The sequence below is a fragment of the Gallinula chloropus genome, assembly GCF_964237585.1.
Source record: "Gallinula chloropus genome assembly, chromosome: 5".
Lineage (NCBI taxonomy): Eukaryota > Metazoa > Chordata > Aves > Gruiformes > Rallidae > Gallinula > Gallinula chloropus.
In genome coordinates this window covers 65,290,043-65,307,754 of record NC_140090.1, presented here as the reverse complement: position 1 = coordinate 65,307,754, position 17,712 = coordinate 65,290,043, and the positions used below count along the sequence as shown (strand labels likewise).

At 40.9% G+C, this 17,712-nt stretch overlaps 1 protein-coding gene across 1 annotated transcript; it reads right to left on the bottom strand.

Annotated features, from left to right (window-relative positions):
• Window positions 1-3,563: 3,563 nt before the first annotated feature.
• ZNF518A (zinc finger protein 518A) lies at window positions 3,564-9,066 on the bottom strand (the record flags this gene model as incomplete). The annotated part of the gene is made up of 1 exon (XM_084264870.1): window positions 3,564-9,066. One exon carries the CDS (start codon window positions 9,064-9,066, stop codon window positions 4,450-4,452), a length of 4,617 nt encoding a protein of 1,538 aa, XP_084120996.1. The 3' UTR covers window positions 3,564-4,449.
• Between the last annotated feature and the right edge of the window lie 8,646 nt (window positions 9,067-17,712).

Sequence of the window (17,712 nt, the reverse complement as noted above, 5' to 3'; positions counted from 1 at the left end):
ACTATTTCAAGCAATACTTACAATGGAAAATACTCCATGAAAAAGCATTTGGCTTTCTTTGCATTCCTGTGGAGTCCTTGCCTTATTCACTCATCTACTGCACCATATTTAAACTTTGTTCTTAACACAACTCTTTCTTGTTAACCTTTGTATGGGGTTCCTCACAGAAGCATCTAGGTTCTTCAAACATTTCTGAGTTAAATATGTAGTACCACCATCATTCTAGAACTGGGAAGAAAAAGGTAGGAGAAAGTCAAACTTGAGTGTAACTATAAGCTTCCGGTTGAGAGACAAAGTATTGGGTTTTTTACCCTAGTGAGCAATACTGGGCCCTCTCCAAACTCAAAGCACTGCTGCTGCTCCTGTCCCTCAGTGTTACATGTAACTTTCTGGCTGATCGACAAATAACAAATATGGTCTTGATTGAACCACTTTCATCCTCAAGCCCTTTCCTTTTTAGCCATGTTCTACATCATTACCTGGGTGCCTTACGGTTTTGACAAGAAAACAAGGCAGGGATTTGACAGGCAACAAACCCGTCCACAAAACGATCTGTTCCTTCTGAGATGAGAACATCCTAGGCACAAAGTAAGGCTTGGGGGAAGGTGAAACCAACAAACCACAAACAAACAAAAACCACCAGTACGTGATCACAGCAACTGTGATTACTATACTCACAGTTTTACACAGGAAGCAGACTAGTTACTCTGCTTTCCATACACAAGTTACACCTTCTATAGCTAAGGCAGACTGGGGTATAGACAATTTTTTCAAACACAATTTCAGCTGGAGAAGAGAAAGGTTTGAGCAAGGGAAAAACATGAGTTTACATTTTGCAAGGATATAAAATAAATTGAGACTCAGAATGGAGCACGAAAAGTTAAAAATCCTGATGCTATTGATTCAGCAGACAATACAGTAACTAGGAAATGGCAACGTAGTGAAATCCTATACTTGAAACAGTTACAGAGCCAGCAGCTGCCACTACTTACGTTGTCAGGTGTTTCAACAGGGAGCAGGTATGTTGAGTCTGACTTCTGACAGACACAAACAACACACCTCTCCCCCCATATTCTGATAGTTAGTTCAATTTCTCTTCCGTATAATTGTTATCAATGGAATAGTGAATAAATAAGGGAAAGGAGGAGAAGGGGGGAAAAAAAGACATGAAACTAGACTAAAAAATTGTGTTTAAAATGAAGTAAATGTTTTGCATGAGAACTCAGGGCAAAGTAACATATTTACTAATGTACAAAGAAGCAGAAGTGCTCTCTGCCTACCTTACACAGAAAGGAAAGTACAATGAGTACTGCAAATCATTCCTGACAATGTAATTCCATGAAAGGAGTAAGAACTTGCCTTCTCAAAAATCCAAGTGTTCAGACATGCAAGTTACAAAACTACATTCCTCCTTCAATCTAAACCACCAGCAGCAGGCAGAGATTCTTAGCAAGTATTGTAAAAGAACCAACCAACCAAATGTCTTGCATGACAACAGCCCTGGAACAAATACTGAACACGAGTTTTTTGTTAAAACATTGGAATTACTGAGGAAAAGAATCCATGACTTATTGAAAAATACACATTTGCAAAGAATACACAACAAACAGGATGGCAGGCCTTTAAGGCCACTTTACACATAGAATGCTGCATAAATAAGGCTTAGGCCAAGTATGTATCTACAAAGTATTTTCTCAGAGGAAAAACACTTGTTGACCCTGCACTTCCACCTATTTCTCTGTGTCCCACAACACTATAACCAAGTTAAGGCTTTTCTTATCTTGCTGTGTGCACAATGTTAGAAGCTATCTTATAGTGTATGGTTGCCAAGTCAAGCACAAAATCGTGCAACCTTAATTTGTCACGCTGGGCATATCCATTACAATGCAAGCATTAAACATAGGATCATTTAGTATTTTTCCCTAGGGATTTACATATTTCACTTGATTCACATGATACTTCAGAAATAAATTGTAGCTGTGTAATGAAAGACAGTTGTTAGTAGGGTATTTGCATGATACCTTTGCATTCTACTGAAGTTGCTGGGGGATGTGCATACGTTGCAGGAGCCAGATAGTAAAAAGGTAGCCTTGTATTGTAAAAGCTGTTGAACATTTCAGTGAAGAACTGTATACTGTCACTGCACCTTCTACTGCACTGTCCACAGTGATGCTGGTCAGATTGCTTAAAACAAACTTTCTCCTGATGATCATTAATTGCTATATGAATTTCATGGAAGTCTCACTTGAAATTCTTTGAAATGCCATCTGCAGAATTGCCAAGCTCTTAGAACCTCAAACAAAGCTTTACTGAGTGGGCTTTACCAACAAACTTCACAGGTATTTCTACCAAAGGTAGTAACAACAATGTCCTGAAACCAGGGGTTCGATTTCAGCGTTTATAGAAGAGCAAGCTGAGGCAGCCAAGAGATCCTTCCAGTCAAAAAATCTTTGGTCCTTTCCTAATGCTGCTTCTTTCACAATCCACTTCCTTGCCACTAGGTTAGGTTTTGACACTTCCAGTCAAATTTATGTCTGAGGTCAAGTTCATTGTACAGCACAAAACACTCAGATTTTGATATAGAGCACACATCAACTGTGCATTAATTCACCCGGACTATGCTGCCTTGACCATCTCAGATACACCCACACATAACTTTCCAGGTACAAGACTAGCATGCAAATTTCTGCTGATAAATCAAATTTTTAAAAATTTAGCTACTGAAGAATTGTTTTTAAAATCATTTTCATGTAAGTCAAATTTTGTTACCAGTAACAGCCCTGTGGTGTCTACAGACTTCTAATCGTTTCACTGGTAGCAAGTCAATCTTCAGTTCTATTTTATGAAAAAAATGAGAGACTGACTCCTGGGCTTGCATACAATGTAAAACCTCAGAGATTTAAATGCCCCAGTCCTCTCCAAGTCCAATATTCAATTTTGATGTTTTTTCCACCAATACTCCGGGAAGTTGACTGATACAACTAAGATGTAATCTTCCAGCACTTGGACAAAAGGTGCCATATAGCAAGGGCACTCCCACTGAAGACTGGATCTAGCCTCTGGGTTAAGAATCTGGAGGACAAAACCTCTAAACATAGTAATTACTGTGGATAATAAGGACCTTCATTTGTATACTCTCAGTCACTGTGGATAAGATAAAGTCTTTTGCTTACATACCCTCACATAAACATTAGAAAATGTGAAGCATATTCTCCCTTCATTGTTATCCCTAAACTGTAAGCAGGAAGCAAGCTGGCCCCCAGGAATATTACCCCGCTGGCCAGTGAAATGAAGGAGGAATAACTCCAGCCTTGGTTTTGCCAATCTCCCAGTAGTCTAAATGGCAGTTTATCTGAATAAACAGTAGACAACACTCTTTAGCCACTACATCCACCTGGAATTAAACTATAACACAGTTACAGGCCTGAAATGGTGCTTCACACTTCACCATATCCTGGCCTTCCTACAGGGTTTGTGGCAGACATATAGACCAAACAGACCAAGAGAGACATCTTTTCTATAAATGCTCACAGTCATATTCTGTAAAGACAAGTTATAGCAAATTTAATAGTGACAGAGTCAATACAGATTAGGAATGTTCACCATTCTTAAACACCATATACATTATGAATATATATAACTGTTTATTTTCAACCGATTCCATCCTCAGACTCACCATATTAACACAATCGTAACGTTTTATTAATTTATATGAAAAATACTTCACTAAGAAAGTAGACAAAATGCACAGAAATAGTACAAGTGTCATGTGCATAGCAATATAGCTTAAAGCATTCACATATGGCTTTGTTTAAACGAACCTATTGGGGAAACGGCCCTACACAGACCGATGGTTACACAGTTGACATAATGTAAACTGCTTCACATCTTTTAGGCACTTGCTAACAATAGTGTTCAATCCCTGAAAAAACAAAATCAAGAGCTAACAAATGAAAATAAAAATCCCAGGATAACAGCTGTACGGAGCTGAAAAAGATTTTAAAATCTGTTTTAGTAGTGCATGCACAGAACTGAAAAATAAGTGGGGAGGCAATTTCTGTGCAAGAATTATACCAAATAACTGAAAAGTATAAAAATATTTACATGTTCAGATTCTTTTAAATATGTACAGAACAAAAGCCCTGAATACTCATTCTATTGAATAAAAATATAGGACATGATAGTAGTAACAAAAAATAATGTATATATTTCATGGAATTGTATTTGCAATTAGTTACAAGTTATCTAAACCACAAAACTTGACCTGTCCCAAAGTTTGATGGCAACAGAGAATCTCTTCCTTTTAAAGTACAAGCACTTTGCATCATTTTTAAACTTCAGTTACAATACTGAAATACAAAACAATTCATGTATCCTAATTCAATTGATTCTCTTTTTAGAAAACTGTAATGTATGATATTAAAGTCTTTTCTTCTTCACTGGTCGTTATTACACCAATGAATTCCAATCTCGAGTAGCCTCCATCAGATGCCTCTGTCCATGTCCTACCCAATTATCCTGATTGTCAAATATTCTACCGCAAAACCAGCAGCTAAACTTGGCTTTCAAGGTGTTATCAGAGGTAGTTTTCACAATCTGGTAATTGTTTTTGCTAGTCTTTTTCAGTGTCAATTTTAAGACAAACCTTTCTTTTACAGGGCTAATAGGTTTTATTGTCCTGTACCTCTTTTGAGAAAGATCATCAGTAGTTACGTTCAAAGGATTGCAGAAGGTTGGCTGCAGAAGTGCTTCAATAGTTCTTTTTGACAAAGAAACCTTAAGAACATGTCCCTTAAATTTAGCAATTGTTTTCATTACATTTACAACTTCTGGAACATCTGCATCAGGATGGTTAAGCACAACAACTGGCTGATTTCTCCGAGGGCATTTTACAAGCTGCTTAGAATTAAAAGGAAGTAATTTCAAAGTCCTCACAGTTTCTTTTGATGCCCTAGGTTTGTGAAGGCCACCTGATTCACTAACAACTTCAGCTTGATTCTTCTTACACTTTCTGTGCAACATCACTTTCTTTCTTGGAGGTTCTGACCAATTATCCTTACGTTTCCGTTTGAAATTTTTGTTTCTTTGCACCACCACAGTTTCTGAGCTCTTAGACCCAGCTTGTTTTAAACAAGGTTTGACTTTTGCACTTCTGTTTCGGGTACTCCATTTGGTCTTCTGACTACCAAAGTTATTCCTGCTGTTAGCAGTTACTACTTGTGTACTCTCAACAGAACTTTTTTGCGACCGTGTCCCTGAAGACTTAGTAGAATAAACAGGTTCTACATGAGGAACACAATGTGCTGGATTAGAGCTTGCCAAAGAGGCATTTGCTGGCATTAACCTACCTGGTAAGATTAAGGCATCATTAGAAGTAAGATTAGTTTGTTTCTGTGCTAGTGCAGGAGTAAGGGACTGCAAGGTATCCAGCTGTATCGAGGGCACTGAGTTGCTTACTGGCTGAGTGGTATCAACCAGCATATCTGAAGTCTTAATTTTCAGCAAAAGCTTTTGTTGCATGGCTCCAGTTTTCTTTGGTTGACAGTTTTGATAATGAGCATTATCCTGAAAAACACTATGGTTATGAACTACAGGCTTGTTTGGTGTCATACATTTCAGAAAAACTGCCTTCTGTCCATCAGGCAAAAGTGCATAAACACGTTGCTTCTGTTTCATTTCCTGTTGGTCTACTGACTCCAAGGAATCAAAGACTACATCCTGATGCTCTGGTAACACCTTCACAGAAGAAATTCCTTTCACAGAGGAGTCCGATGAGTTTGTAATTACTAGAGGTCCTTTGAATGGCATGCTATTCAAGGAGTCATTTGCTATACTGCAAGCTCTCCTACTACAGGAACTTCTGAAACTGTCCTTTTCCCCCTCCACTTTTGAAGCTGGTATGGTTATTTTAGCATATTCTGTTGAGGCAACTCTCCCTAAAACCTGAGAATTATCAGTAGGGACATTTGCGACTGTTCCAACCCCCCCACTGAAAGTCAAAATCATTCCAGGTCCTTTATTTAAAACAAAGGATGCAGGTACACCTTTAGCTGTCACACGCCCATCTGATGAACCTGCTGATGGAAGAGATTTTCCTGAAACCACCTGTAGCCTCTGCTGGTTAGCAAGGTGCACAGGAACAAAATATGGAGGGGACTGAACTAGAAGGGGTTTCTTCTGTTCCTGAAGCATGGGCGAAAAGCTACTAGGATTCTGGGTTGTAGGCAGTATTTTATCTTTCACTAATTGCTGTGTTATGACTGTATCTTTATGATTTTTTAGTAACGTACCAACACCTGGAATACTGGATAATTTATCCATTCCCTGCAAATCAAACGATGTTCTAGGTATCTGTCTTTCACTCCCACAACATGTACCTTCGTTTGTGCTACATCTTGCATTCACTTCTGTCTTCAATAAATGAAAGCCTAGAGTAGTAGGCCTCTGCAAACCACATTCAGTTGCTGAGCTTTTCAAATGTGTAAAGGCTTTATTCCCAGTCTCCTGCCCAGAAAGCGGCTTGTCAGAATGAAGTTTGACACAGTTATTTGACTTGCTGTGGGATTCTTGATGCGTAGTTTTCACCTTTAACATATCTTGCAGTAACTGGTTTATTTCAGGTGATAAATAATGAGCTGCCTGTTCACTCCCCAGTGAGAAAACAGATGTGATTTTAGGCATTAGGACTGAGTTAACACAATCAGAAGCATCTTCTTGGAATTTCTCAGCTACATTCTCAAAGCCTTGATGTACATTAGCATCCAAATACTGCTGGCCATTACGCTGGTCCTCCATAAAACACTCACTGTCAACAACACATTTAGATTGGGTTTTGGAAGACCCAAAGTTATTTTTGTTGTATGTGTGTCCGTAAGTTTTATTAATATTTGATTGGGCTGATACAATTTTCTCTGGTTTTAAGCCTTGAATCGACTCTGAATATGATGCAGATTCAGTTCTTCTACTGTTTTGAAAAGAAAGGGCTTTGCTAGACAAGAATCCTTTATATCTGTCATCTGTTGACATCCAAATGCTATATGGATTATCCAAAGTGTTCATTTTGGAATAGTTATGAAAAGACAACAACCCTTCATTAGAAGAATCCAGTGATGTTGAGTAATAGAGATTATTGGTTCCATTACTATTATTCAGGCCACCATTTTGTATTTTCAGTTCAGGAAAGAAGGGCATTTTCACAGGGTCATAGTGAAGCGTATTTGTAATAGTGGGTGGTAATACCTGAGGATGAGGTGGAGGACTACAGCTTCTCCATGAGATGTTATTTCCAACTTTTGTCACCTCCTCACATGGAGGTACAGTTGAGTCCAACTTCATTGGCAAATAATTCAAACTTTTTCCTACAGCTACATTAGAAGGTGCTACAGTTTGAGAAACACTCCTACCATACACTGAGGAGTCATTTTGCTTTTCCACTTTTGTTTTTCCTGAATGAGGAGCAGAACAAGAAAACGGAGGGGAGGTTAATGAGTGAACAGAATTGTTCTTTAAGGTTAACTGATCGGTTACATGTGGTATAGCAGCCGAAGACAAACCACAGGGATCAGCAGTCTGTAGCAAAGAAGTTGCAGAACCATCTTTAACAGGATCGGCTTTCTGACCCAGAAACAGTAAGTTTTGCTTTCTTGTAGGTAGCAATTTTATAACAATATGTTGTTTTCCATCTACCATTTTAAATCCCGTAAATTTAGCGCTGTAATTTGCTGGAACAGATATTTTATTGTTTTTGACCATCAATACTGTTGGCCCATGAACAGCATTTTTCAGTAGTCCCAGGCCATAACCTGCTCCATCATCTGCTTTATTGTATTGTGCAGTAGTAGCAGAGAGCATTCCATCTGTGCAATTATGCTTTTCTGGGTATGTAATTTGATCTTTTTCTTCATTTGCTTCCACATCTCCCTTAGACTGGTTCAGCTCCTCAGGTTTTACTTGCATTTTATTCACACTTCTTAGTACTTGTACACATTTTTCTCCAGTTTTTTCACTTCCACTGTTTATTTTTTTCCGTCTCCAGAGTGCTTTTTTTGATGCTCCCATTTTGTACCTTCTTAACACAAGCTTCAGTCCTGCTGGAGTCTTCACTACGCTTTTTTCCAATTTATCCTTTTCCAGTTTTTCTTTTGAATATAAATGGTCTCTATGCAAAGCTATAATGTGTCTTAAAAGATAATCTTTCCGTGGTGCGCTGTAACTGCAATATTGACAACCATAAGGAAACATACTGGCATGAACAAGATGATGTTTCTGAAACTCCTCTTTTGTAAAGCTTACATGATGGCATTTTCCACATTTATATGGAATCTCATTATGTCTGTGAATGTGCTGAACAAATGTGCCCACATCCTGGGTGGAAAAAACACATTTTTCGCATTCAAAGTGACCATTTACACAATGCTTTGATGTGAAGTGTTTTGTCAAATCCAACAAAGTGTACATATGCTCGTCGTTACAGAGCTCACATTTTACTAAAGTGCTACGATGGGTGCGTCTATGCTGTTTGAAAGACTGAAAGTCATTAGCTGAGAAGTTGCACATCTCACAAGGATACAAAGGCAACTCACCATAGTGTAACAGCTGAAAATGTTTCTGCAGATCATTTGGGCTGTATCTAACGTTATCTATGCACTTCGTACAAGTGAAATTCAGTATCTTTGCTGTAGTTTTCAACCCTTCTTCAAACTGCACTTCTGGTTTATTTTGCGAGTGGCTTCCCTCTGAACAAATGGGATTGCTTCCATGTATTTTCTCTAGACTTAAGGACTTTCTTGCAGTTTGCTGTTTACACTGAAAGAGTTTTCTAAATCTATCAACTTCATCTTTCATTAATACTTCATTTGGAATATTCACCTTGGGTAAATCAATTTTCACATTTTTTAGTTCATAAGAAAGATTGACATCTAAAACTGCTGGTCGAGTCATACTTAAAGGATCATTCCCCAGTGCTTTTTCCAAAGTAGTATTTGTAGAAAAAGTCTTTGCAGCATTTTGTTTTAAAAAATTAATTTGCTTTTTGTCAGGAAAACACTGTTCCTTTTCAAATGGCATGATTTTAAGTTTTTCTTTTGCTTTAAGTAAATTCTTGATCTAGTCTTAATTCCTGCAGCAAACAAGCACCAAGTTATTCTCAAGGTTCTAGAACTTGCCCATTTTATTCTCCTGAAATCAGAAAACAAACAAAGCAAATATTACATTTTAAACTAATGCAATTAGACCACTCATTACAATTCATTAATAAATACATGCTAATCTTGCAAGTTGGTGATTTTTATAAAAGTTTGAGAGAAAAAGGCAAAAAAAAATGAACCCCAAAGATGTTACACTGTAACCTTTTTTGTTTGTATTTGGTTGGTTCATAGTGTGAGTGGGTTTTTTTCCCCCCATAAAATACCCATAAAACTTGAAACATAAGCCTTAAAGGACATCTACAGAAAGATGACAACATTGGCATTCCAAGCCATCAACTTTTAGTTGTCTCCCACCACAAAAGTCTGTAAGCATGAGAAATCCCAAGAGCTGCTATTTTAAAATGAAGCTAGCACTTATTCAGTATTTCAAGCAAATGTAGACACAGCACCTCCTCTGTGACATGGATCACTAACTGAACCTAGCTGAAGTACCAAAAGTAAGTCAAATTCAGTGGGGGTTGGTATTTTTATTACTCTGTTACTCTTTCAGCAGCCAACTATTATGCTTGAAAGAAAAAATACCAAAAATCTAACAAAAGATCTACTTCACCAAAGCAGATGTTACTTTTATCAACAACAAAAAACCCAACACACATCTACCCTTAACTTTTTGCATGCCCATCTTTAGTATCACACAAGTCTTAAGTAGTCAGAAGATAAAAGTTAACTTTGGTTTCTCACTATATGTCCCTAGGTATAGGTTAATCTCTCCACAAAAAGAACATGACTGACAATAGTACTCCTCTATGGACTATAAGGCTCAAATAAGTATGGCCATCATCTTCTTGCTCAGACTTCATGTCAGCATTTCCATAACAGGCTGCACTGACAGTCTGTAACAGCTCAAGTCTGTGCTCAAACAGCACTCCCACGTGCCAACATAAAACCAGCAGAAATGGAATAGCAGTGAAAGTCATTTGGATTTTGAAAAGTGAAACTAAAAAGGAACAAACACTGTTTCACTAGAATAGAACATTTTTTACTAAGAACTTTCCCATAGCAGAAGTCATAGCATCACTTTCTTCTTTACTACCAAAAGTTAGCGAAGTGTTGGCTGAAATCTGATCAGCAGCTGGCTCTCCACTATTCCCCTGCCCACCCTGAAGCAGACTTGGAACTCATTAGATCATCCTATTTATTCACAAACTGAAAGAATGATCACATCCCCTCCTTCATTGTGATGAAGTACAAGAGCTGCTTCTAGAGCTCCAGGCCATTGTAAGAACCATAGCTAAGGTCTTCCAAATATTATGCCATAGTCCTGTGAGAAGGAAGCAGCTAGCACTGAACATGTAAATACCTGACAAAGAAAACGGAGACTGAAAAATTTCCAAGGCCATGTTCATGTAGCAAGAAAAGCTAAACTTTTTTTTTTGTAAAGCATATGCTTTATTGCATTCCATTGGTAAAGACATTAGCATTTCTGCTAAATTCTTGAAAATAATAAACAAACGAGACTTTGACATTTTATGCAGACTCTGGTATCAAATAAATTCAATTAAGTGTGTTCTTCAGCTATGACACCTGCATGATTTCAACTATTTGACATTTAAAAACCACAAACCTAAAAACCCACAAACCAGACACACACATACATACACGCTTCTCCTTGGGAGACTCCCAACTACAACACCTTAGGTACAGGACTTTCTTTATTTAATCTTTTTTGTTAACCTCAAAGATACATTTCCCATCTTCTACAGAGAGATAAATGCGTGAGATACTGCTCTACCTTAAGGCTTCAGAAAAGAACGATCCATCTACATTACACTCCATTTTCATCAATAGAGTACTGCATCATAATGCCTTCTCTTGTCAATGGTAAATCCCTTATTTGAACAGGAACAAACTGAACACTGAGATAAAGAATAAGCAACTGAAAGCCCAAGTGACTTGGACTTGTTTGCTGAAGAACTTTTTTAATGCACAGATGCAACCATGAAGATTACAGGTTGCATGATGCAATACATCATCCTGATGGTAGCTGCCTATTATTCAGATTAAAGTGTTATACTGTCAAATACCAAAACCTGAAATGTATTTGCAATTAACACACTAAAAAAATCAATGTGCTTCAGAGAACAAACCTCGGGCTTTTAACACATGGCCAATGCAGTCCTCAGTTGGGTATCACTTCACTAATTGGGCATCATTTCACTAACTGGGCAAAACATTTACGGTTCACGAAGAGTCTCAGTTGGGTATATTCAATCCTGAGTTGAGCTCTCCTTTAGCCAATTAACCACACAAATTACAATTACTTTATTATTATTGGGTAACATGCAGCTATTGACCAGCACCTGCATGACAAATGAAAGTATTTACTAGAAACAACCAACTAATAAACAAATAATCCCAGCAATATTTAAATGTGCTTTATGAAGTTAAAAAGTTAGACTTACACATTAAAAGAGTTTGACTTCAATTCTCCAACAGCCTTTTTAACTTTTCTCCACACACATGGAAGAGGTAAATATGTGAGACTCAGAAAAGGCCACAGTCAGGAGGAAAACTGAAAAGGAGTCTGGAAAGAAAAGGAAAAATATTTTTTAAAGGGTAATTACAAGTATAACTGGAAGAATAAACTGAAAAAGCACAAATCCTTCACAGCTTTAAATTATCTGCATTTTATTGTGTTGAAGGAAGAAAACCTGTACATATATATACATACTATGTTCTCTCCCAAAGAACATGAAATACAATATGAATTCTAAATTAATTCATGGGATTAAAAAACACTAGTGAACTTCTCCTCACAAGGCCTATTTTAACCTTAGTTTTGCCGCTAGTTCTCAAGCTTTCTAGATAAACAAAGGATAACTTAAAAGCAAGACAGAAACCAGTAACTGGTACCCTAGACCATCAAATTTTAACTTAAGAAAATATAAGTTTCTTTTGAGTTCAAGTTAAAATTGTAACAAATTCTACAGCAAAGACCTAATAATTTTCCAGAAAGTTTTGCAAAAGCCCAGGTAGAAAGGGGGTCGAATATTACATTCATAGTTTTTGAAACGAGTTAATTATAAAGCTGATATAATTAATACAAACTCTGGAAATACCTCTGCATGTGCCAAAGTGAGCTCTCATTTAAAAAAAAAGCCAAAACAAAACCAAAAACAACTAAGCACAAGTAACCACTTGAAGCTCCAAGCTTTAATTTCCTTCCCACAGGAGTGCTCCAATATGTGAGTATTTTTAAAGAGAGTACACACGCAGGAAAAAATAAAAAAAAACAGTTTTAGTTCTATTCTTCAGTGAGAAAGGCAGAGAGGAGCAAGACACAACCAAGTTCACTACCTTTAAGAGTTTTCTCCATTTATTGAAAGTCTAGGCAGGTCTTATTTTCAGGATTTCCGTAAAAAAATGCTTACACTCACTTAAATTTTATTATTAGAAAAAAAGACAACAAACAGCAATACTGAAGCACGTCCCGTGCCTGGCCCCATCCTACACGCGCCAGAGCAGTCGGTGGCCTCATCGCCACAGAGGTCCGGGCACACGCAGCACTTACACAACTAGATCTTCAAGAGCTTCTGGCGCTCAGGTACAGTCCCACACAGCAAAACGCCGCCTCGTAAAAATGAAATACAGAATAAATCACCAAGTCCCCCTCAAAGCCGACCAACACGGTCGCCCATGCCACACAGCAAAGGTGCCGCTCAACGCTGCGCCGACAGGGGCCCCTGCCACGGTACCTGCAACCGGCCGCTTCCCCACCCTACACTTGCGATGTCCGGGGGACGCTCCCCGCTCAGCGCTCCCCGGCCCCGCCGTTAAGCGGCAGCGGTACCACCGGGCGCTGCCGGGCCTTACCGAGGAGCGGGGCCGGGGCGCGGACTATCCCCCCGTCCACGGGACGAGGAAGCCGGGCAGAGCGCTGACAAACCACGATGCGGCCGCTGACACCGCCCCAGCGGGGGTCGGGGGAGCCCCCGTAGCTGCCGCTGCCTCGAGGCCGAGCCGCGCCGCGGGCTCCACCCGGCCGCGGCGGCAGCGCCGGGCGCTCCCCGAAATTGAGGTGGGGGCGAGTGGGGACTCCTCCCTTCCCCACCTCCTCCTGGGGAGCCAGCCGGTTCCTCGGGAGACACCGGCCGGCAGCGTTGCCCACGCCCCGCCGGGACGCCCGCCGCGGGGCGCCCGCACGGTCCCGGGGGGCGCCACGCTGCCCGCGATGCCTCGCCTGGCCCCTCATAACCCGGCGGCGGGATGCGGAGGGATACGGCGTCGCAGGCGGCCCCGATGACAGCCATGAGGCATACTCGCCTGCCCCACTGCGCGGCCAAGCGCTACCTACAAGCCCCCAAAAGCCCGGCCGCCCCATCGCCATCCGAAGAACGAACTTCCCGCGACCAGGGGGCGGGGGGCGCGGAACTATTTAACGGCTCAGCCCTACCAGAGGGCAGCTTCCTGTCCCGCCGCGGCTCACACCTCCTGCCCGCTCCGAGCCGCCGCGGGCCGCGCCAAGCCGTCCCCTCCCGCACCGCGCAGAGGAAACCCCCCTCCCCGCTTCTCCGCGCCGCGCCCCTGGCGGAGTTACCTTGCCTCTCTCCATAGCCCGGCGAGCTGCTGTTGGCGGCCATAACAGTTTCCATCCGGGGACTGTGGAGCTGCGAGCCCAGCGGTAGGGGCGGCCACGGCGGAGGGATACGCGTTCACCTAGGGAGACGGACGGCGGCCGACGAGGCCCAGGGTGGGGGAGTGCGCAGGCCGGGGGAGGGGTTGGGCGCCGCCCCCCTGCGGGACGGTCAGGAGCCTCAGGGGCAGGTCCGCGGTGGGAGTGAGGCGGCGGCTCCGAGAGCCTCAGCTGCTTTACTGCGCTGTGGTCGAGGAGATTGGCGAGGGAAGTGAAGCACGATGCTGGGCCGCCCGGCGGAAGGGCCTCAGGCCTCCGGCACCCTTTCCTTGGGGCCGCTGCGGCCTGGCGCCGGCCGGAGACTCTTAACGCCGGGTGGCCCCGCCAGGCCTAGTGCAGGGCGCGGCCGTAGGTGCATCCTGGCCACGCGGCCCGCCGTTACCTGCCAGCGGCCGTGCGCTTCCACCCGCCTAAGGGTGTGTGAGGGACAATGGCACTGGGCAGGGAGAGCTGGTGACACGCCATGAGGCCCCCAGAAAGAAAGGCTGGCAGCTGCCCAGGTGAAAATTGGCTGAGCTGCATAGGTACAGAGGGGTGTCTGTAGAAGACGGCAGCAGTGAAACTGCTCAGAACACCGTACATCAGTTAGATGCGTTGATGCGTTTTCATACGCTTCAAATTCAACGCTGAAAATCACTGTTAATGTTTGCCTCGTTAGACCTACGGATCTTTGCTGCTTAGGAGAGGGGTAGATGTGCTTGTTAGTAGCGTGCTCTAAACATTTGTTCTCAGTTTTAATTCTCTTTGAAGATCACCGAAAGTAAAATCAGAGTGTGAAGGCACATCTGAAACATGAAATTCAGATGCACTGTGGCCAAAAAGTGGCAAGCAGCCATGGCAGAAATAGACTGTAAAGGTGAATTATGAGTGAAGAAGTCACGGAAGAGGGAAGTATGTCTTCACTTATGAAATAGCATTCAAAGAAAAGAGGAGAAAGGTTTATGTTCCCAAAGGAAAAAGCTTAAACCAACTCCTGAGCAATTCAGCTAAATTTTTCTCCAGAAATCTAATCACATCTTACTGATTGAAACAAATTTTAAGTAATACACTTTTTACTCAGGACTAAATTTGAGAACAAGGAGGAATGTTGCTGTCTTTGAGTGCATATGTGGATGTAAAATCGATGCTTTTGACATGATCATATTTTTAATTTCTCATTCAAACTGACATCACTTAGTTCCTTTGTGTGCTAGACTGTAAAAGAAAACTGCCAGAAGCCATTTTGTGGTGGGAGGGGTTTGTCCTTAAAGTAGATGTTCAGCAATAGAGTTCATGACTACAGGCGAATTAAACAATCTGTGACAAAAGCAAGCAAAGAAATATACTGGTGATTTGCATGCAAATCTTCACATACTTCTGGCCTTTTAATTTATTTTTCTAATTAAAAAAAAAGGAGATTGTTCATGTGTGCCCATAGTGTACTGGAAGGTCTGAAAATTACAACTGAAGAAAAAAACAACCAGCATAGTTCTGACTGCAGCCTTAAAGAAAAAAAAAGATAACAGAAAAGAATTCTCCATTAAGATTGTCCATCTAACAAGCAGCTACTGTATGTGTGTTAGAAAGCTAGTATTCCTAATTTGGTATTAAAGCCTACGTCATATTGTCCACGGTTCATCCCAACAATTTCACATACAATGATAGAAACAACTGTTTTATCTGTAATGTATTGCTTCTTTATTTAAATTTACAGCATGTGGATGTCAAGCACTAGAGAGAAAAAAAAAAACAGTGAGATCACACCGACAGGAGAAAGAAAAGGAGTGTAGACATCTAATTTACCATATACGTTGAGATTCTTTGCAGCACAGGAGGAATCAAAAAAGTTTTCATCAAACCACATGCTTCTGACATTAAATCACACTGGGATTAAGATTTGTGTAGAAATACATGGGAAAAAGGGTGGCAATCCAATGAAAACTGACCAAGGGCAAAACTGCCAAAAGATTGAAACTGTCTAATAGGTTCTCCCCAAAATAATGAAGGAGCTCTTTAGTCATAAGAGTCAGCATGCACCAACATTTCTAAGTAATAGCTCTATGACCTTCCCGTCTTGTGGGAGCACTGGGACCCCCTGTTAAACCACAAGATCTTTTTGAATCCACGCACTCGCTGCTGCAGACGTGACCGATGAATGCCACAACTGCCATCCTACCATGCTCAGAGTAGAAACCAATCTGAAAGCCATCAAGGAAATCCAAGTGAGACCAAAGTCTGGTGAAGTGTTTCAGTGTGCAGAACCAGAGAGCACATGCCTTTTCCGAGTATCCTGACACTGGCAGTTGAACCACGTATGACATCAGGCATGAATTGTGACAATGTGTGAATGCAAACTTAGCTACTTTTAAGAGCTTTTCCCTTGTCCTGAGAACATGATTTCTTTAAAGTAGCATCAAGCACTGTGCTATTTCAAGGATCAATGAATGCTGAATGAGGACTAGAATATCTTTGTATTCTTTTCTCAAAGATAGAAACCACAGATGATGCATCTGAATAGGTGTGATATGTACACAGCACTATTACCTGTCCAAATTCTTAAAAAGCAAAGACTGAATATTTGACTCCGTTCTTTTTCAGAATCATAGAATCATAGAATCGTAGGGGTTGGAAGGGACCTTGAGAGATCATTGGGTCCAACCCCCCTGCCAAAGCAGCTCCCTAGGACATATCACTCAGAGAGGCGTCCAGACGGGTCTTGAATATCTCCAGAGCAGGAGACTCCACCACCTCCCTGGGCAGCCTGTCCCAGGGCTCTGTCACCCTCACTGTGAAAAAGTTCTTCCGCATGTTGGTGCGGAACTTCCTGTGCTCCAACTTGCAGCCATTGCCCCTTGTCCTATCCCCACAGACCACTGAAAAGGGGCTGGCTGATTCCCTCTGCATCCCCTGCTTCAGATAATTATAGACTTTAATTAGGTCCCCCCTTAGTCTTCTCTTCTCAAGGCTGAACAGTCCCAACTTACTCAGCCTTTCCTCATAGGGGAGATGCTCCAGGCCCTTAATCATCTTCATAGCCCTTCTCTGGACTCTCTCCAGGAGATCCCGGTCCTTTTTATACAAAGGAGCCCAGAACTGGATACATTGAATTTGGTTCAATTTAGGATGTGGGATCCCATGAAGAAGTTGTTCAACCTACGAGTGTCTGTATTCTGTGAAGCATGAAATAGCCCACAGCAGTTATCACCAGTGCTACTACTAGTGTGGTTCATATTTGAATTACGAAGTGGAAATACCTGACTAAAATTGAAAACTATTCAGATTTTCACATTTGTTGGCACGTGTATGAAAATAGTCAAGTATCAAAAAGTTTTTTGATCTGTAACAATTAGGTTTGGTGCTTTCCTTTTTTTTTCTTCAATCTAACATGCATTTAAATTAGTTTTTGTTTCTGCAGACATTACCAACCCTATAGTTCTTTTATTCCTGCAGTTTTAACAAGTATTATTTGGCTAGCTCTAAGACCGATTGGCACTGTGAAACCCCAAAAGAAAGCTAGGTTATTTATTTCTTTCACTATTACAACGTCACTGTAGTTGTGCAGGTAAACCCATAATGAGAATTCAGCAATGTTCTGATACTAATAGTGATACCATTAGGTGTCAGCATTAATACTGCTGTGTCTATAAGTTAATGAATCATGAAAAGGAAGCCTTGCCATTATGTTTTTCTGCTGTTTTAACCAAAGAAACAAAACATTAAAAAAGAGATAAAATAAAAATGTTTATTTTACTTACTGATGTTTAAATATAGGCAAGTGTACACTGCAAAATATTTGATGATGAAAACCAATAATTTAGTATATCAGAAACCAGTTTCTCCTAAAAAGTCAGTTTTCTTATTTTCACTGTTACTTTATCTCAGAGAATGATACAT